The sequence below is a fragment of the Otolemur garnettii genome, unplaced genomic scaffold, assembly GCF_000181295.1.
Source record: "Otolemur garnettii isolate 467f Iridium unplaced genomic scaffold, OtoGar3 scaffold00005, whole genome shotgun sequence".
In the NCBI taxonomy this organism is placed as follows: domain Eukaryota; kingdom Metazoa; phylum Chordata; class Mammalia; order Primates; family Galagidae; genus Otolemur; species Otolemur garnettii.
Window position 1 is genome coordinate 19,858,226 of NW_003852400.1, and position 21,685 is coordinate 19,879,910.

The window sequence follows — 21,685 nt, forward strand, 5'->3', positions numbered from 1 at the left end:
AAAAAAAAAAAAGAAAAGAAAATGATATTGTGGTATGTAAACTATGTAGGATGTAGGTATGTCCTTATTCTTGGAGATGCATGCCAAAATATGTAGAGATGACCAAGTGTCATGATATCTGCAACTTACTTTAAAAATGGTTCATAAGGAAAAGATGAAGCAAATGTAACATGTTAACAATTAATGAATCTAATAAATGATATATGGTATGAATTATATTACTTTTCAACTTCCCATGGTTTAAAAAAATGTATCAAAATAATACGTTGGGAAAAAAAGACTGAATGGAAACATTATTTTTCTAATAAAAATTGACCTTAGTAAATTTGAAGTTTGATTAGATACTAAGTTACAATTTCCAATAAAACATTCAAAATTTTTTTTTTTGAGACAGAGTCTCACTACATCGTCCTTGGTAGATTGCTGTGGCATCACTGCTCACAGCAACCTCAAACTCTTGGGCTTAAGCGATTCTCTTGCCTCAGCCTCCCAGTAGCTGGGACTAGAGGCACCCGTCACAACACCCACCCAACTAACATAATATTTTCAAGCTTTATCCTTATTGTACCAGAACTTCATTCCTTTCTGTGGGTAAATAAGATTCATTGTATGTATTAATATACAGCACATTGTCCTCTCATTTGTGGACAATAGCTTTTTGGCTATTATGAATAATGGTGAAGTGACATCCAAATAGCTATTTTAGCCCATTTTCAATTCTTTCCAGCATATACACATACGGTAGAACCTCTATCAGCTGATTACCTGAAGGACTGTAACAGTCATCAATATACAGAGGTGGTCAACATAAGGAACTAGGCCTACTGTACTGGTATGTATGTATGGTGCATGTTTGGTCCATTCAAATTAGGTTAACTTAAGGAGATGGCCAACTATGGAGGTTCTATTGTACTGAGGAGTAGAACTGCTAGATCATATGTTAATTCTACGTTTAGATTTTTTTAAAACCACCAACTGTTTTCCACAGCAGCTGTATCATTTTACATTCCCAACTGCAGTGTACAGGGTTCCAATTTCTCACCAACATTTATTTTTCCGTTTTTTTATAGCCATCCTAGTAAGTGTCATTTCTCAGTATGGTTTTGATTTGCATTTTCCTAATGACTAATGATGTGGAGCATCTTTTCGTGTGCTTGTAGTGTACATGTTTAAGTTCACTGGAGAAATGTTACTCAAGTCCTCTGCCCATTTTTTAATTGAGTTGTCTTTTTATTGTTGAGGTGTATGAGTTCTTTATATATTCTGGATAGTAAGAGCTTATCAGACCTATGATTTGCCAATATTTTCTCCAATTTTGCAGGCAGTCTTGATAATGTCTTTTCATGTAAAAAAATTTTTAATTTTGATGAAGTCCAACTTAACATATTATTTCAATTGTTGCTCATAATTTTAGTGTCATATCCACTGTCAAATCCAAGGTCACAAAGATTTACCCTTATGTTTTCTTCTGTAAGTTTTATGATTTTACCTCTTATATTTAGGATATTGATAACATTTTGAATTAACTTTTGCCTACAGTATGGGATGATCCAATTTCATATTCTTATAATGTGAATTTCCATTTGCCCTTATATCACATGTTGAAAAGATTCTTTCTCCATTAGATGGACTTTGCACCCTTGTCAAAAATCAGTTGGCTCTAAATATATGGGTATATTTCTGAACTCTCAACCCACTGGTCTGAATGTTTATACTTATGCTTGTACCACAATATTTTGATTACTGTAGCTTTGTTTTTTTTGAGACAGAGCCTCAAGCTGTTGCCCTGGGTAGAGTGTCATGGCATCACAGCTCACAGCAACCTCCAATTCTTGGGCGTAAGCAATTCTCTTGCCTCAGCCTCCCAAGTAGCTGGGACTACAGGCGACTGCCACAACACCCGACTATTTTTTGGTTGTAGTTGTCATTGTTGTTTGACAGGCCCGAGCTAGATTCGAACCCACCAGCTCTGGTGTATGTGGCTGGAGCCTTAGCCACTTGAGCTAAAGGTGCCAAGCCTTATTACTACAGCTTTGTAATATGTTTTGAAACTAGAAAATGTGCATCCCTCAACCTTATTATTCTTTCTTCAAGATTGTTTTGACTATTCAAGGCCCTTTACAATTTCATATGAATTTGAAGATTATCTTCTACTATCTGTAAAAAAGGCTGTTGGAATTTTGTGAGGGATTACATTAAAAATATATATAGATCATTTTGCTAGTATTGACATTTAAAAAACACTGTATTCCTATCCCAGAATATGGGGATATCTTTCCAGTTATGTAGGTCTTAATTTTTCAGCAATGTCTTGTACTTCTCAGAGTACAAGTCTTAAATTCCTTTTGTTAAATTATTACTGGATATTTTACTCTCTTAGATAATATTTTAACAGATTTCTTAATTTCCTTCTGGTGTATAGAAATGCAAGTAATTTTTGTGCGTTGAACTTTTTATCCTGAAACTTTGTTGAATTTGTTTATTAGTTCTAGTAACTTTCTTGTGGATACTTTGGGGTTTCCTATGTATAGGATCATGTCATTTCCAAGAAGGGACGGTTTTACTTTATCCTTTCCAATTAGGATGGCTTTACTTTCTTTTTCTTTTTTGAGATAGAATCTCACTATGTTGCCGTTGGTGGAGTGCCATGGCGTCACTCCTCACAGCAACCTCAAACTCTTGGGCTGAAGTGATTCTCTTGCCTCAGCCTCCCAAGTAGCTGGGACTACAGGTGCCCATCACAACACTCGGATATTTTTTGTTGCAGTTGTCATTGTTGTTTAGCTGGCTTGGGCGGAGTTCAAACCCACCACCCTTGGGGTATGTGGCTGGTGCTGTAACCACTGTGCTATGGGCGCCGAGCCCTTTCTTTCTTTTTTTGAGACAGAGTGTCATTAGTTGTCCTTGGTACAGTTCTATGGCATTGTTGCTCATAGCAACTTCAAACTCTTGGGCTCAAGCACTCTCCTTGCCTCAGCCTCCCAAGTAGCTGGGACTATAGGCACCTGCTACAATGTCTGACTAATTTTTTTTAAGGGAGGGGGCTCTGCACAACTTTTAGTACAATGTTAAATAGCAGTGGTAAAAGTGGGCATCCTCAATTTGTACCTCATCTTGGGAGGAAAGTTTTCAATTTACACCAGTGAGTATGATGGTAGCTTTTGGTTTTCATTAATGCTCTTCATCATATGAGGAAGTTCCTACGTAATTCTAGTTTTTGATAAGTTTTTCCTTTTGTTATAAATGGGTGTTGGGTTTTGTCAAGTGACATTTCTGTATCAATTGAGATTATCATGTGGGTCCTTCCCCTCCCCATTCTATTTATGTAATTCTACTTTTAAGAAATAATTAAGACAGTTTTTGGTAAATTCATACAAATATTTATGTAACTCCCAATATATCTGGCTAAGAGGATCAAATCTTTCTTTAGCTTGATAAGGGGGATAATAAATAGTTATATACAAAATAGTTACCAAGTTTGGATATGGCTATTGAAATTTTCAAGTGCTGAAATTTGCTCATCTTTAATATTCTCTTAATATTAATATTGAGAATGTTAATATTCTCTTGGATAAAAAAATCATGAAATGCATTGTAATTTTTTCCTTCATCAATGTGGTTAGACCTTGGAACAATTATTTTTTCCCAGTTTTCATAGCTATCATTATATTTAGATTATCATACCTGATTTAAGTTGTTTCAATCTCTCTTTCAGGTTTCTCCCTCATCCATTCATCTTTCCTATGGCATTATCTCACCTCTTCCTTAAAATTTAAAGTAGTTTAAATCCAAACATACTTTCTAGTTGTTTATAACATACTCTCTTTTTTTGGAGACAGAGTCTCAAGCTGTGCCCTGGGTAGAGTGCTGTGGCGTCACAGCTCACAGCAACCTAAAACTCTTGGGCTGAAGTGATTCTCTTGCCTCAGCCTCCCAAGTAGCTGGGACTATAGGTGCCCACCACAAAGCCCAGCTATTTTTGTGTTGGCAGTTGTCATTGTTGCTTTTAGCTGGCCCAGGCCAGATTTGAACACGCCAGCTTCAGTGTATGTGGCTAGTGCTCTGCTGACTGAGCTACTGGCACCACTTCTCACATATTCTTATCAAATGTATATTCTATTCTCATTTTTTACTATCTGTAAAGTTCTCTGCTTGAGTCAAGAAGAGCTACCTATTCAGTGTTGAGAATATCTTTCATATACCCCCTTTACAAAAATCATCTTCTCTACCCAGAATGTTTTTTCCTGCTCTTTCCCAAACCAATGTACCTTTTTCCTCCTCTGAAATTTACACAACAGATTAGCCCTTTATTAAGTTTATCCTTGACACTGTACTTCCTTTCTAAGTGTTCTAAGAAACATTTTTTTTCTGTATAATTTCCTGCCCCATCTAATTGCTTATTTTCTTTAGGATAGCTTCTCTATTTGTTTTGTATTCTTAAGATAATGGGAGTTGAAATGAAAAAAAACCAATGAAGGGCTTTGAAAGTAGACTAACTGAAACTCTACCACTCACCACATGGATGCGAGAATTAAACAGAAAAACAGATAAAACCTCCAACTATAGAAACAGTACAATTTCTGCCTCTAGTACCTACAATAGAAATTCAGCAGAGTCTGTGCATTCAATTACTGTAAATAAGATTTCCAAACAAACCTTTTTTTCAACTTCCAAAGGAAGTCTCACATCTCTTCTTAGGAAAAGTTGAGGTGTTTCCCTTTGGGGATCCAAATTAGTCAATTCAGTAAGTATTTCTGGCCAGTCACGAACATGTTGCAAAGGCTTATGATATGGTTTGAGTTGAAGGCCTAAAAAAAAAATCTTTTCTTTTATAATTGATAATATAAAACAAAATCAATTACATCAATATATAGAAACTTTGTATTATACTATCTGCACTTAAGTTTTAATACTCACAAATTAAAGGTCTAAGTTTAAATCATTATTTAATCAGTATTACTACATGATTTGTAGTTCACTTGTTTTTATGAACATAAGAATTATAAGAATAATTCTTAAATAAAATCTATAAAATGTATATAAAACCCTTAATTTCATTATAGCCTTTTGTTTTGTTTTTTGAGACAGAGTCTCACTCTGTTGCCCTGGGTAGAGTGCCATGACATCATCATAGCTCACAGCAACCTCAAACTCCCTGGCTCAAAGAATCCTCTTGCCTCAGCCTCCTGAGTAGCTGGGACTACAGGTACCCACCACAACACCCTGCTATTTTTAGTAGAGATGGGGTCTTACTCTTGCTCAGGCTGGTCTTGAACTCCTGAGCTCAAGGGATCTAACCACCTTGGCTTCCCAGAGTGCCAGGATTACAGGTATGAGCCACTGCACCTGGCCCTATTGTAACCTATTTTTTATGACATAAGAAGTAGGATTTGTTGTTAAAAGGATACAATGGCCGGGCGTGGTGGCGCATGCCTGTAGTCCCAGTGCTATGGGAGGCCAAGGCGGGTGGATCACCTGAGCTCAGAGGTTCGAGACCAGCCAAGACCCCCCTGAGCCAAACGAGCCAGAGTGAGACCCCGTCTCTACAACAACAACAGGACAACGAGACAGCCGGACCTTGTGATTCCAGCCAATGGGGGGCACGAAAACACTACAGGAGGAAGAAGTAATAAAAAAAAAAAAAAGTTCTAAGTAATAAAGTTGAAATAAAAAAAAATTAAAAAAAAAAAAAGGATACAATTAAATCATTAAATAACCAATCACATCAATCAATTAAATTTGTATGCATTTGCAGTATGTTTTCAGGGATAAATCTATAGTAACAAGCTGATTTTAAATAAAAAGGTCGATTTAAAAAGAAAATTAATACATAAGAAAAAAGAACATCTATATTATTTTGTGATAAGCATTGAAAATAAAGCCAAGTTGTATGAGCACAACATTTACTGGTATTCTAATCAAATGCAATTACTAGAGAAGAAAAATGTTAATTTTTACTACTTAAAAAATGCTTTGATGAAGGAATGGGGACCCAAGGGCTTACTTGTTTCAGCAGTTTGAACACCAATAATTTATATGAAAGGAAGAACATTGTATTATTTCAAAATTTAGAAGTCAAGAATAGACATATATACAAGTTTATCAATCTAGTGCAAAAAAGGAAAAATGAAATTCATACAACCAAATAAAAATTATTTTCTTACTGAGGTTTTCTGAACAAATCCAAATAGTAAAATATTGCTGGGTTTCTTGAGAGAGACGCATTCCTTCCATTATCTGCTGTACTGTGGTATTATTTCCATGCTTCAATTCAACAGAACGGTATGATCCATCCATTCTGTATATTCGAACTTTTTCATACTAGGAAATGAATGATAAATTATGTAACTTGGTTAAAAATTACATATTACCATCCAACAATATACTTTACTATAGATTTTGGACATGAGAAATATCAGATAAATTGCTTCAATTGAGATTCTGTTAGCAATATTTAAAAAAACATTTTACTTCCATTACCTAAGTTTTCTTCTTCTGGATGTCTTGTGATTAAGTTTGGAAAATAAGGAAGTTATTATTTTTTTTTTTTTTGCAGTTTTTGGCCGGGGCTGGGTTTGAACCCACCACCTCCAGCATATGGGGCCGGCATCCTACCCTTTTGAGCCACAGGCACCGACTAATATATATATATTTTTTTAAATATTGATTCTCAAATTCTTTTAAGAGGATGCTTTATAGCCTTTCATGTACAATGTAAATATTATATGAGAGAATCCAGTGTCAGTTAAGCACTTCTTAAGTCTTGTGGGTCACAAGTTGTGCTGTGGTAATGTGTACCAGCAATAACTTGAAGAATTATTAATGGAAGAGGAATCTGTAATGGAAGACTTTGCAAGTACATAAAAAAAATGTCAAACAATGAATTTTGAACCAGTTTCCTCCTCTAGGTCAGAAAATCCTAGAGACTAATGGCATTCTTAATAGATTTATTTATTTATTTATTTATTTATTTATTTATTTATTTTCTGAGACAGTCTCAAGCTGTTACCCTGGGTAGAGTGCAAGGCATCACAGCTCATAGCAACCTTTAAACTCTTGGGCTTAAGCGATTCTCCTGTGTCAGCCTCCCAAGCAGCTGGGACTACAAGGTGCCTACCACAGTGCCTGGCTATTTTGGGTTGTAGTTGCTATTGTTGTTTGGTAGGCCTGGGCTGGATTTGAACCCACCAGCTCCAGTGTATGTGGCTGGTGCTCTAGCTGTTGACTACAGGTGCCGAGCCTTCTTAATAGATTATTATTGTTATGAGAAACAAATGATGCTCCAAATAACTTTTAGGCAAGTTCATACTGAACAGAAGTATCTGATTCTTCCTTTCTTATCCATTTACAACATAAAACTTATGCAGGGATAAAACTGTGTTAAAACTATACATTAGAAAATATATTACAGTGAAGTACAACAAAAGGATGCCTGTACTCTGTTTTCTGCTCTTAGAAAAGTATTTGAAAAATGTGCATGAGTGTGTGTGCAATAATCCTTAAAGGCAGAGGTAACATACTCTTTCTTGCTTTCACCATCTCATAATATTAAATTCAAAGAACTACTCAACAAATACTTTTTGTCTGATGAATGATTAATGTCTGGAAAGGCTTAGGTATAAGGGTTATATCTGTTGGCATAAACCCTTTATCCTTTATGTGTTAAAATACATCTTTCTATCTGGTTTCCACGTTTTGAAATAGTTTTTAAATTAATGACAGGTGGGTGTGGTAGCACATGCCTACAGTCAGCTCCTCATGACGCTGGAGTGGGAGGATCACTTGACCCAGGAGGTCAGGGCTGTAGTAGACTATGACAGCACCTGTTAATAGCCACTGCAATTCAGCTTGGGCAACATAGTGAGAACTCACCTTAGAAAAGAAAAAAATTAATTTTAGTTTTATCATAACTATAGCTTTTAGCCATAATTGAGTTTCTTCTAATCATTAATTCTTCTCTTACTATTACAGCTAAGTATAAATTAAATTTTACTCTTTTTTCTCCCCTTTCCCTACTAATTCATTTTCCTCCTTACCTCATCTCCACTTCTAGAAAGCCTTCCTCCACCCTAAGACCTATTCCTCATTGTTAGGTTCATCTTGTTCATCTCTTCTATGGTCATAAGAAGCTTTTTTCTTTTTTTTCTTTGAGAAAGAGTCTCACTTTGTTGCCTCGGGCTGGAGTGCCATGGCAGCATAGCTCACAGTGACCTCAAACTCTGGGCTCAAGAGATCCTCTTGCCTCACCTCACCTCAAGTAGCTGAGACTACAGGTGTTCACCACAATGCCCAGCTAGTTTTTCTATTTTTAGTAGGGATAGGGCCTCACTCTTATTCTGGCTGGTCTTGAACTCTTGAGTTCAAGCAATCCACCCACTTCAGCTTCTCAGAACATTAGGATTATAGACATCAGTCACCTTGCCCAGTCTAAACTTTACTCTTTTTAATACAGCATTCTTTTAACAGCTATGTGTGCCCAGTATTAGATTTATGGATTTATTTTAGGCACAATTAGATAAAAGAGCTAAGAAATCTCCTATTTTATTTTTTGTGAAGAGGAAAATCAGTCTGTTCATACATAACTAACTTGCTGAGAGCAAATTAAGGAATACTGTGCAATGCTTTCACCTAAGAATACAAAATGTTGCCAAAAGGCCTAAGAAAAGGGACATGCTCTAAGGAATAGATTAAAATTATGTGTAAGCAGCACATCAAGTATAGGGATTTACAACTGGAAATTAGATTAATTTTAAGTGTGTTGGTATTTTATTTATTTAATTTGGAAGTTTTATTATGCAAAAGTAAGTATCTGAATATGAGGGATGAAGCAAATTTTATAATTATGAAGTCCAACCTTGGTATAGATCCTCAAATTACCTATCAATTTATTATTTATTTAAAAAAAATTTTTTTTTAACCACCCTCCCCCTCTCTCAACCTATCAATTTAAATACTATGCTTGGCTCTAACAATTCATGAAGATAATTCTTACTGGCCTGTTGACAGCTTCCTTCAATAATTTTGCAGTTTCTTCCCAGTTATTTTGTTTGTTTTCTTCACAAATATTTAATGGAGATCTTCCCTGTTGGTCTGTTATGTGCTAGAAGTGGGGGATGGGAGTGAGGAAAAAAGGCATTACAAATATATGGTATTCTAAGGAAAATGTCATTCAACTAACCAAAGGTTCACAAAAAATACTCTTGTCAAATATTAATCATACTTAGTACATAATATAATTAAACAGAAATTGCCAGAGAAAAAAGATTCAAACCAATAATGGGATTATTGCTTTTGAAAACTTTTGATACAGATACAACAAAGGTATTAACACTATTATTTGTCCCTTTATGACATGGGTCCTCAAACTTTTTAAACAAGGGGCCAGTTCACTGTCCCTCAGACTGTTGAAGGGCCAGACTGCGGGCCCTGGGACGAGTTGGCTGCTAAGCAGGACAGGCAGCGGTGGCAAAAACACCTGGTGGGCCAGATAAATGTCCTAGGTGGCCTGCATGTGGCCCATGGGCCACAGTTTGAGGATGCCTGCTTTATGAAATACCTTTTACTACAATTTCTAGAAAATGGGTAGAAAATCTTTTCTCCTTTTTCAAGATATTTTTGGGGAAATAGAATATAAAATGAAAAGAAGAAAAATTTTATGTCTATCTAGAGATGGACAGTGGTAATGGTTGTACAATAATGTAAACTTATTTTATTTTTCTGAGAAATAGTCTCATTTTGTCGCCCTCAGTAGAATGCCATGGCATCATAGCTCACAGCAACCTCAAACTCTTGGGCTCAAGTGATCCTATTGCCTCAGCCTCCCGAGTAGCTGGGATTACAGGTGCCCGCCACAACGCCAGGCTATTTTCTACAGACAAGGTCTTGCTCAGGCTGGTCTTGAACTCGTGAGCTCTGGCAATCCAGCTGCCTTGACCAGCCAGAGTACTAGGATTACAGATGTGAGCCACCACGCTCAGCCTAATAATGTGAATTTATTTAATGGCATTAAACCGTACATCTAAAAATGATTAAAACTGCCTATTTTGTGTGAGGAACATTTTACCACAATAAAATTTTTCTTAAAAAATTTATGTTCAAAAGCACAACTCATATATAAATATTACTCATTCTATAAGGTAGCCAAATTTATTTTTATTTTTTAGCTGACCAGTCAAATGTATAATTAAACATTTAAGTGTCATTATTTATGTTCACTACTTGAACATTAAAAAAAAAAAAAACACCTGGAAAATACTTACTCTGTCAACTTCTGGATGATTTAGGAGAATCTGTACTATTTCTGCATGTCCTCCTCCAGCAGCAAAATGAAGTGGAGAACTAAGCTGTCCATTTAAAAGGTTTGGATTACACTTTCCTTTCTCTAACAATATACGAGTGGCCTCAACTTTTCCATACCTATTAAGAAAAAATTAAAACGTACCTTAAAAAGTCATCTGAAATGTTTAAAAAATCCAAATTTTGGATGATAATCTCAAAGAAATCTAAGATTTTTTTCTAAGACAGACAGCAAGGGATTATTAAAACATCTACATAGGTGTTTTCAGTGATTAGGGATTTCTTATGAATTATTCTTGTCAAATGAAACTGTTTCTTTTCTTTTTGAGACAGAGTCTCACTCTGTCACCCTGGGGAGAGTGCCCTGGTGTCATCATAGCTCCCAGCAACCTCAAACTCTTGGGCTCAAGTGATCCTCCTGCCTCAGCCTCTCAAAGTGCTGGTATTACAGATGTGAGTCACCCTGACCAGCCCCATTTTTTATATAATTACTTAATACAATTGTCACAGCAACTTATGAGGTAGACAGAGGTATTTTTACTGCACAGATGAGAAGAATGACGCTTGATCCAGTTAAGTAACTTGCCCTTAGGTCTCATGGTTATTAGCTAGAGTTAGAATCTGCATCTTAGTAGTTTCCATACTATGTCACATGCTTGGATCATAGGATGGAGGCTCGTATTTCAATGATAATAATGATAAAGTAACAATAATATTTTGCATTTGTTCTGACCTTCATTATAACTACATTATATCCTTTCAACTCCAGGGATCATCAATAGTATTAACTACTTCAGAACAGTGAAAGAGATTAAAAACTCAGAAAAGGTTAAGATGATTTACGAAGAGTGAAAAAAGAGGGAAGAGTGTTGTCCACTCCCCTTTGAAGTCTAGCTATTGAAGGAAGGAAACACTATAGTAATTAGAAGCAGCAACAGGTTCAAATTAAGGCTCAAGGTGGGCGAGAACTAACTGTGCATATATAAAAACACGAGGAAAGAAAGTGTAGAAAAAGAAAAGAATGAATTTAATGGGAAACAAGGATTTTTGCACATATACCCTAAGATAAAAGAGATGGAAACAAAAAAATCATTAGCAATGGAAAAGGACTTCTCTAATGGCTTCAGTTTTCTTTGAAAATAGGGAGTAAAGACAGTATAGAGGTTATGAAAGCAGAAAATGAAAAGTTATGGAAGTTTACATATTTAAGAATAAAAAGGTTTAAAATAGCCTATAGGGGAGGACTAACAGGATGACAGAATCAATGAAATAAAAAAGAATAGACAGCTGAGCTACAGTGAAGGGCCAAATGAAATCAGAGACAATAATCTGTAGGGACCCAAACCATCACGATTTAAAAAACATTCTCTAGTGGGGTGGCGCCTGTGGCTCAGTGGGTAGGGCGCAGGTCCCATATACCGAAGGTGGTGGGTTCGAACTTGGCCCTGGCCAGCTAAAACAGCAGTGGCAACTGCAACAAAAATAGCCGGGTATTGTGGTGGGTGCCTGTAGTCCCAGCTACTTGGGTGATTGAGGCAAGAGAATCGCTTAAGCCCAAAAGTTGGAGGTTGCTGTGAACTGTGATGGCACGGCACTCTACCAAGGGTGACAGAGTAAGACTGTCTCAAAACAAATAAATAAACAAAAAAAACACCACTTTCCAGTAATGATCTGAAGCTTAAAATGATCAGAGAAACAAGACACTGGTATGATTCAAAACATGAATCAAAATGATTAGCATAGAAGAACAAGAAGGATAAAGAGGTGAGGGAATACAGTATATCAGTTGACATATTTTCTGAGTGATGGGATTCTAGGAAATAAAGAGTTTTTTAAAATTCTTAAGGCTCTAAGAATTTAGCCAAAGAAACTATTAGGTGTTTTTGGGTGTATGGTTACCAGACTGGAAATTTAAAAAAATCTTAGAGGAATCCTAGGGATGATTTAAATCAGTGGTCTTCAAAAAGTGATCCAGAAACTCATGAAGAGCCTTGAAAATCTTTCTGGGTTTCCTCCAATTCAAACATATTTTCATAAAGTAGTAAGACACTGTTTGCCCTTTTCATTCTCATTTTCTCATAAGCATAGAGTTTTCTATAAGCTACGTGACATATTACAACAGACTGAAAGGAGAAGCAGATGTGAGAATACAGCTATCTGCAATTTAAGCTAAAGATTTGTAAGAATGTAAAATAATGCGACTTGTCTCATTAATCTTATTTTGGAGAATATGGTATTTTTTCATAAAATTATGTTATGTTCATATACATGTTTGTTGTTATTTTTAAGCTCTTTGGGATCTTATAACTTTTAAGAGTGAAAAGGGAACCCAAGATCAGAAAGTTTGAGAACTACTAACTAAAATCCTCATTTTAAAGATGAGAAAACTGAACAAAGGGGTAAAACATCTTGTCTAGTCTTATAAACAGGACCAAACTCCAGTCTCTTTAAGTGCAGTAGCCCAGTGTTCTCTTGATCCTTGTACCAATTAGTGAAAAAGAGTACAGTTCCAAAATAATTTAAGCTCTTTACTCAATAATTTTTATTCAAATTTCCATCAAGCAAATGAGGCACCTGATTAAAAGTATTGCAAGGTGACCCATATCCCTACTATTGTATTAAACTTAATTATTTCCAAATGATGGAAAATTAATTTTATCAAGAACAAAACTCTTTTCCTTGATATACTCAAGTAACAAAAATGAATTTTAGATTTAGGAATCAAGATCTTTGCATTTTTATAATACTCATCAAAGCCTTATTATATGTTCTTGAAGAATCTTATTCATATTTTCTCTTTTAACCTTAAAGGAAGTAACATTTTTAAGCCTATCTTGTAATACAAGGAAATAGACCTTTAGAGACATTTAGTAACTTGAGAAAAGTCATATTTTTAGGAACTAACAGTTGGGACTGAAACCAAGGTACATTCCAAAGCACATTATATACTATACCATACTTTTGTTTTTATGTAATAGGTAGTTGAAAACATTATCATTCTTTGATTGTAGAACAAAATAACTCCTAACGCAGAAAAGGACAACAATATAATCAGATAAAATTTAGAATTCCTTAACTAAAAATTCCCTGTCTTTGCCTTTCCCAATTCTGTAGCATACTTTCTTGAGATCTGAACTGTTATTCTCTACCTTTTTGTTTAGCTCCTGGTAAAACACATGATTTCTCTTAGCACTGTTTCTGCTACCAGTATTTACTGATAATCTGAAAAACAACTATTAGTTCAGTTAAAGACAATTTAGGGTAGCTGGGCAGAAGGATCTCTTGAGCTCAGAAGTGCAAAATCCCTTCTCTAATGAAAAAAAGACAAAAAAAAAAAAAAACCAAAAAGAAAGAAAAAGAGAAAGAAAAATTAGCTGGGCATAATGGTGGGTGCCTGTAGTCTCAGCTACTGAGGACAGATTTGCTTGAACCCAGGAGTTTGAGGTTGCTGTGAGCTAGGCTGACGCTATGGCACTCTAAGCTGGGCAAGGTTAGACTAGACTTTGAGACTCCGTTTCAAAAAAAAAAACAAAAAAGAAAGAAAAAGTAAAGAAAGACAATTTAGGATAACTCTAAATCTAAATACAAAAACTCACTGTAATGGGAAATATATAACAGTGTATATATATATATATATATATATTTTTTTTTTTTTTTTGCAGTTTTTGGCCAAGGCTGGGTTTGAACCTGCCACCTCCAGCATATGGGGCCAGTGCCTTACTCCTTTGAGCCACAGTGCCGCCCTGTAACAGTATATTTATAGAACAAAAGCACATATTTTTAAGGAAATAGAAAAATATACATATTAAAAGGAATCATATTTAGCTCCTTGATCTCAAATATTAGAATCAGAGAAATCAAAAGAATATTGAGTTGAAAGGACTCTAGAAATGATCTAATTATTGCATTTTACACAAACATAAATAAACTGAGATGCAGAGAGGTAAAATACATTGCTCAGTGTGACAGAGCTAAGACACTGGACATTAGCAGAGAGTAGATAATGCAGTACTTCTTAAATTAGCCAAGGAACTTCACTTTAAACAATAGGTCAAAGCAACTTTTCCATAAAACAATGGTAAAAAACTTCCTTCTGTCTTTTCTAGAGGCTAGCCTAAGGAAATAGTTAACTACCACACTGAACACTAATTCAGCCCAGCTGAAGGAGAAAATTATTATGTGAGGAGAACAGGAGAACAACAGCTATACTGGGCAACTAGTGGATAGAGCTAATTCCAATCCTGTGCCAACTCTCACATCTTAAAAAATGGGAGTCTGGGCTCGGCGCCTATAGCTCAACTGGCTAAGGCGCCAGCCACGTACACCTAAGGTGGCGGGTTCGAATCCCCAGCCCGGACCCGCCAAACAACAATGACGGCTGCAACCAAAAAAAAATAGCCAGGCGTTGTGGCGGGCGCCTGTGGTCCCAGCTACTTGGGAGGCGGAGGCAAGAGACTCGCTTGAGCCCAGGAGTTGGAGGTTGCTGTGAGCTGTAATGCCACGGCACTCTGCCCAGGGGGACAGCTTGAGGCTCTGTCTCAAAAAAAAAAAAAAAAAAAAAAAAAAGGGAGTCTGTGATTCCAATGAAGGCTTCCGGAGGCTTTTTGATACCACAGCGTCCCTAAGAACTAAAAGGATACTTTCCTAACGGGATGCAAGGTCAAATCATAAACAGTTAACACATGCAAATTTTACAGTACTGATAAACTAACATAATATAACCTCAAAACAAAACAACAGAAACTGCAAGGGTGAATAGGGGACCTTGTGTGTATGACCTGGCAATGCCTAAGAACACTGATACTACTTTTCTCATGGGCCAGACCTTGGAATTCTGAACAGTGGCATATATACAGTAATCAAATATCAAAACACAAAGCTCATAAAGCAAACATGATAGATTAAAATTATATGAAATGAGAACAGTTTTGAAAACAAATATTAACATTTATAACTAAGAATTTATTCTTTCTAAACAAACAAAAAAAGTATTCTATTTACCAGCACGCATAATGAATGGGTGCCCAGTGGTCACTATCTAATTGGTTGACTGAAAATCTCTCATTGAGAAGACGGCTTAGTAATTCTGAGTCTCCTTCACAGGCACTTCGGTGGAGGGGAAAATCATCTACCCATTGTCGTTCCCTAATCATTAAAAAGAAATTAAAAAATATACAAATGGTTTGTTAAAATCGAATGGTTTCAAAACCAATGTAACACATCAGTGAAAGCTGTATATCTCTAAACATACGTGAATTAGTGAGTATATTGCATACAAATTGCATATATAATTTTAAACAATATTTTAACATTAGTAAGTTTTAAAAAAAGCAATGTATAGTAAAGCCAAAACAGTACTTGTCTTCTGTGACACTGCTCATGCTTCTCTGCCATTTTTCCTGTTTGGGAATTTGGATTTTTGAGTAGTCTGGAGCTCCTAGCCCAAAGTATGGATTTATTACCACTTTATCTACCTAAAAAGGGAAAAGAACAACAAAAAACACCCTTAAGAGCATTGTCATCTTAATGTTTACAGTTAGTAAGAGATGTATTAGTATTTATGTCAGGTAAAAATTTAAATTTGAGATAAATGTCTTTTACTAGAGGTGAAATTTATTTAACTCTTACCCGGTTTGTATATTGAAGATCCGATCCAAACAAAGGGTTGTAAATACAAGTATCTGCTTTTTCTAGAGCTAACATTTTACTTTTTATTTCTACTGCACTATAGCCCATATGTAGTGAATTTTCTGTCTGACCCGATTCAGTAGCATATGCAGGATTTATGACATTCGTTTTTATCCTCTCAAGAGGAGAAGGACGAAATAAAGCTGGAATAAAGTAAGATTGTGCATGACGCTCATCTAACCACCTGGCAAAATAAACAAAAGAGAGAGAGAAGTATCTATTCAAAAGTGAAGACAAAAAAGGAAGACCATCTATCTCTGATAGGTGACATCTCTAATATTACCTTCTGATTTTTATAACTTTAGTGTTGGTTAAATATGTCATTTATTATTTATTTTTACATTACAATCAATTTTTAAATTTTTAGCAATTTTTAAAAATTGATGCATAATAGATGTACATTGTTTCAGGATACATGTGGTATTTAAATACATTCATATAATTTGTAAAGATCATATCAGTGTGCAAGTACTTTACTAATAAAAATTTTAAGGGACACAGCAATAATTTTTAAAATGTATGTGCCAACATAATAAAAAGTCCTTTCAAAAAAAATGAAGTACTTTTTTTTTGAGACAGAATCTCACTATGTTGCCCTCAGAAGAATGCTGTGGCATCATAGCTCACAGCAACCTCAAACTCTTGGGCTTAAGCGATTCTCTTGTTTCAGCCTCCTAAGTAGAGGACTACAGGTGCCTGTCACAAGGCCCAGCTATTTTTTGGTTGCAGTTGTCATTGTTGTTTGGCAGGCCCTGGGTCAAGTTCGGACCTGCCAGCCTCAGTGTGGCCAGCGCCCTAGCCGCTGAGCTACAGGCATTGAGCCGTGAAGTACTTTTTAATACTTAAACCAGAGATGTAGGTGACATGAGCCCTATTGTCACAGGAAAACAAAGACATGAGTGGCTATATGACTTTTTCACTGATAAGAGTAACTCAATACTAAATCTAGTGGCTCGGCGCCTATAGTTCAACCGGCTAGGGCGCCAGCCACGTACACCTAAGGTGGCGGGTTTGAATCCTCAGCCCGGACCCACCAAACAACAATGACGGCTGCAACCAAAAAGTAGCCGGGCATTGTGGCGGGCGCCTGTGGTCCCAGTTACTTGGGAGGCAGAGGCAGGAGACTCGCTTGAGCCCAGCAGTTGGAGGTTGCTGTGAGCTGTAATGCCACAGCACTCTACCTAGGGAGACAGCTTGAGGCTCTGTCTCAAAAAAAAAAAAAAAAAAAAATACTAAATCTAGTTTTGTAATAAGGAAATTTTAATTATTAAGCAGGATAGCACTTGTCATTTCTAAAGAACAAAATTGATAAGCTGTAAATAGACCAGGACAACCCTGTCTTAGGAATTTTTCATTTTTAAAATTAAAAAACTTGGCTTGGCACCTGTAGGTCAGTGGTTGAGGGACTGGCCACATGTATCACGGCTGGTGGGTTCAAACCTGGCCAGGGACTGCTAAACAACAATGACAACAGTAACAAAAAAAAAGCTGGGCATTGTGCTGGGTGCCTGTAGTCCTAGCTAATGGGAGGCTGAGGCAAGAGAATTACTTAAGCCCAAGAGTTTGAGGTTGCTGGGAGCTGTGATGCCGTGGCTCTCTATTGAGGGCTTCATTGTGAGACTCTGTCTCAAAATAAAATAAAATAAAATAAAATTTAAAAACTTAACATTTCTTAATACACGTATTATTTCCTTTTTTTGGAGACAGAGTCTTACTCTTTCGCCTTGGGTAGAGTACTGTGGCCTCACAGCTCATAGAAACCTCAAGGGATCCACTTGCCTCAGCCTCCTGAGGAACTGGGAGTATAGGGACATACCACAACACCTGGCTAATTTTTTGAGACTGGGTCTCACTCTTGCTCAGGCTGGTCTCAAACTTCTGAGTTGAAGCAATCCACCTGCCCCAGCCTCCATGGGTTGTTAGGATTATAGGCATGAGCAACCTCACCTAGCCTCCATGTATTATTTTCATTATTTTCTTACAAAAGTATTTGTGTCTCTCAGAACTAATTTCTACTAAAAACATGTATTTAATTAATTAAAAAACATTTGTAATGGCATTTCTTACTTATCCAAGGCTATTAACATCCTTGCTGTAAGTGTAGCAAAGTGAGTACTGGATTCACTACAGACTCGCATGATATCTTGTAAGCAGTAAAAAATAGGACATCCTGGAGTATATGTATATTTAGTATTATCTGAAAAAGAAAAAATGAATTATGCTATCAGTAAAAAAGTTTATGCCTGCATGTTTTCCATTTAAAAATATACAATATGTTGAAAAATTAAAACTTGTTAAGTATAATGTAAATTGTTCTAGATTTGGAATTAGAAGACCTAGATTTAAGTGATGGCTAGTTTTGTGACCTTGCTCACTAAGTGAATGCAGTATTTAGAATCTTGGAGGACTACAAAAATTGTTTTCTCTTTCTCAACAATGTTGTAAAACTTACTTAAAATTTTTCAACAACATTTGAACAAAATACTTAACTTTTTAACTTAAGTATGCCTGAGAAAACATATTTGAAATGCTAGGACTGGGTAGAATACTTATGTTAGTACTAAGCAGCAGTAGGCTGATAGCATGTCCCTGGGAAAGTCAGTAATACAGTGTATCATCAGTATTATTACTATCTCACATGAGGCCAGTACTCTATTGTTTCCAGAATGATTCCATATCTAAAACTTCATTGAATTTTTCTAGCACTATGAACCAAGTGGGGATAGGTGACATTATTGTACCTATTTTACAAGTAAAGAGGAAAAGAGTAAACAAGAGATTTGCCCAAGGCCACAAAATATGTGGGCTGTAAGGTCTGCACTGAAATGTAATAAGTTTTTATTATTCTAGGTTATCAAAGGCTCAAATTACATTTTCACATTAGATCTACATTCTTAATATTAACACCACTATTAGGCAGAATATTCTAGAACTATTACAGATCCTTTTTTGTCCCAAATACAAAACAAGTTCTAATTATAATCAGTTAATATTCCAGAATACTTAAATATCAATTTCTGCTCTATCTCTAGCATACCTTTTGAATATGGTAATCTGAACACTTTTATGTAATGGTAAATCTGAACATTTTTAATTTTAATCATGCCTTCTCTCCTTACTTCTTCACCCGACTTTTAAAAACTGAAACAAAAAGATTACTGCTTAACCAAGAACCCTCCCTGTTTATTACTTTGAAATTAAAGCATTTTTAGTAACAAATTTCCTTTTCTATTAATTTTAAAAAATGTTTCACAATATTTTAGCAGTAAATGTATTTCCTAAGTTCCTTAGTAAAATTTCACTTAGCATATAAAGTACATAAAGACTTACAAGACAAATTTAGACTTTACCTTTGACAACTGATGGAACAATAAATAATGCTGCTTCTCTCCCCATCTTCTCTCCATCCAGAGGAAATTTTTTCATTAGTACCACTCGTTTTCCTGATCATTTAAAAAAGGTCAGCAAAGATAAAAACAATAGGCTTTTAAATCTTGTAAATTATCTTAAGATTTACAAAATTGATATTTCAAAAGGAAGAATTAAGAAGAATTGAGACATAAACAGTCAATTATATTACATGTACTAATAAAAACTGATAATAATTCAAAATCATTCTATAGACAATCAACTTGTAGATTTAGGCTCTGGACTTAACTCACTAGAAGCTTCCAATGCATACTGAGGAAAACTGTCTTGCTAAGGATTGACAGAACAACTAAACAGCAATGTACCCTGTGGAGTTAAAAGGCAGTACATTCTGAATGTATTTACTATATTCTGGTATATGTAAGTTTTAAAGTCTTAATGTTTAGTGGCTCTTTAACATGCAATTTAAATTGCATCCTCCTCCATCCTCAATTTCAATTTTTATTGAAATCTGGGCTACAAACTACTATTTGGTATTGTAACCACCACCATTCTTAGTCTGTTTTTCCTGAATTAGCAATAACAGGACTATAAATAATAGCCTACCACTCTTGTATTCTAAAACCCCTCATTCTTTAGAAACCTCTGCTGTGATATTTATCGACCCGTCTTAATCTCCTCACCCTAAGAAAAAGAAACTTGTTCCTAACCTACGTAAGAATGCTTAGCCAACAAGTGGAATACCTTCTGTGGACAGGTAAATATTTCAAATAGCTTCATTTATTCGACAAAATAGTGGAGTTACTATTTGTGATTATGAAGACCTATTATAGCCCCCATTTATTATATAAAATGGACTCATATAAAATGTAAGTGTCAGAGAATAATATTCTAATAAATTTCAGAGACACTGTTTCTTCTATCTAGCTTGAGATCTTCATCTTTCTTGCCTGGCTGTTTCTCCAAATCCAATTCTGATCCATTGTTTAATTGCCTACTTTTGCAAATTATGTATGTAACTATGAGATCTGTTATAGAACAACAACAAAAATCACTGACTACATATTGGGAAATGAGGTTTCTAGTCCTAATTTCTCTATTAATGGCAATATGGTCTTAGCAGGTGATGGCCTATGTCTGCATTTCCATTTTACAGATGTGAAAATGATAATGTACCAACTTACAGGAACAATTTAAGAATTTTATGAGCCAAACTGTGGAAGCAACCTAAATGCCTACCAATCCAAGAATGGATTAACAAGCTGTGGTCTATGTACACCATGGAATACTATTCAGCCACTACAAAAGATGGAGACTTTACATCTTTTGTATTAACTGGATGGAGGTGGAACACATTCTTCTTAGTAAGGCATCACAAGAATGGAGAAGCAAGAATCCAATGTACTCAATTTTGATATGAGGACAAAGACCTATACACGGTAGTGGGTAGGGGAATGGGGAAGCAGAGGGAGGAAGGTGGTCGGGAGATACACCTCTTGGGGGTGGGACACAATTCCAAGAGGGACTTTACCTAACAAATGCTATCAGTGTAACCTAGTTCTTTGTACCCTCAATGAATCCCCAACAATAAAAAAAACAAAACAAAACAATTTTATGAATCCATGTTAGTGCTTTGTAAAATATATACACTGTATATATAGCACTGTATAAAAAAGGGAAGGATAACTACTGATACTATAGTCATTTGTGATTTTCACATGACATTTAAATAAGGAATCACATTATCAAAAATTTCAGTTTTAGAAAACTCAATTAAATAGGATATGCAAAATATGGTATGGCTCATTAATACATTAAGTAGAACTTTTTTATTTTAGTTTTTCCTATTAAAAGCTATCTGAAAATTTATTACTACAGTTTATTTTCTAAAAAAGGACAAAATTGTGCTAGACGTTTCAAGGTGCCTGTTCATTCATAACTAAAGGAAACTACACAGCTCTCTGGACCAAGGGAACATTTTGTTAACAGTGACATTCTTCCATATCCCTCTGGGTGAACAGACCTAATGGCAGAACTTGGTTAACTCCCAGGAAATTATGACTTCTCTATTTTAGTTCAAATATGTGATAGGCACTAATCAGATTTCTGTCTCAGAAATTTGGCCTTAAGATTGATCCTGCTAACTATAACAATTTGGCAACAGTGAAATAAGTTTGGATGAAAATTTATCAGAAAAGTCCAAGATTAAGATAGAAAAGATTGGCAAATCTTGTAGCATCTAAAGTCTTTCACATTCCCTGATTATACAAAAGGACAGTTCCCCCAATATTCCTAAGCCATATTTTTAAGCTAAGATTGGTTTCTTAATCAT

General features: G+C 35.5%; 1 protein-coding gene across 1 annotated transcript in view; it reads right to left on the reverse strand.

Annotated features, from left to right (window-relative positions):
* KRIT1 (KRIT1, ankyrin repeat containing) overlaps positions 1-21,685 on the reverse strand; it is a 37,902-nt gene that overhangs the window by 8,626 nt on the left and 7,591 nt on the right. The window contains exons 4-12 of the mRNA XM_012812640.2: positions 19,335-19,427; positions 18,052-18,181; positions 15,925-16,168; positions 15,655-15,770; positions 15,298-15,441; positions 10,260-10,416; positions 8,993-9,100; positions 6,165-6,321; positions 4,657-4,808 (exon numbers count right to left, since the gene is read on the reverse strand). Coding sequence (XP_012668094.1) covers positions 4,657-4,808; positions 6,165-6,321; positions 8,993-9,100; positions 10,260-10,416; positions 15,298-15,441; positions 15,655-15,770; positions 15,925-16,168; positions 18,052-18,181; positions 19,335-19,427 — 1,301 coding nt within the window. The remainder of the gene's footprint in view (positions 1-4,656; positions 4,809-6,164; positions 6,322-8,992; positions 9,101-10,259; positions 10,417-15,297; positions 15,442-15,654; positions 15,771-15,924; positions 16,169-18,051; positions 18,182-19,334; positions 19,428-21,685) is intronic.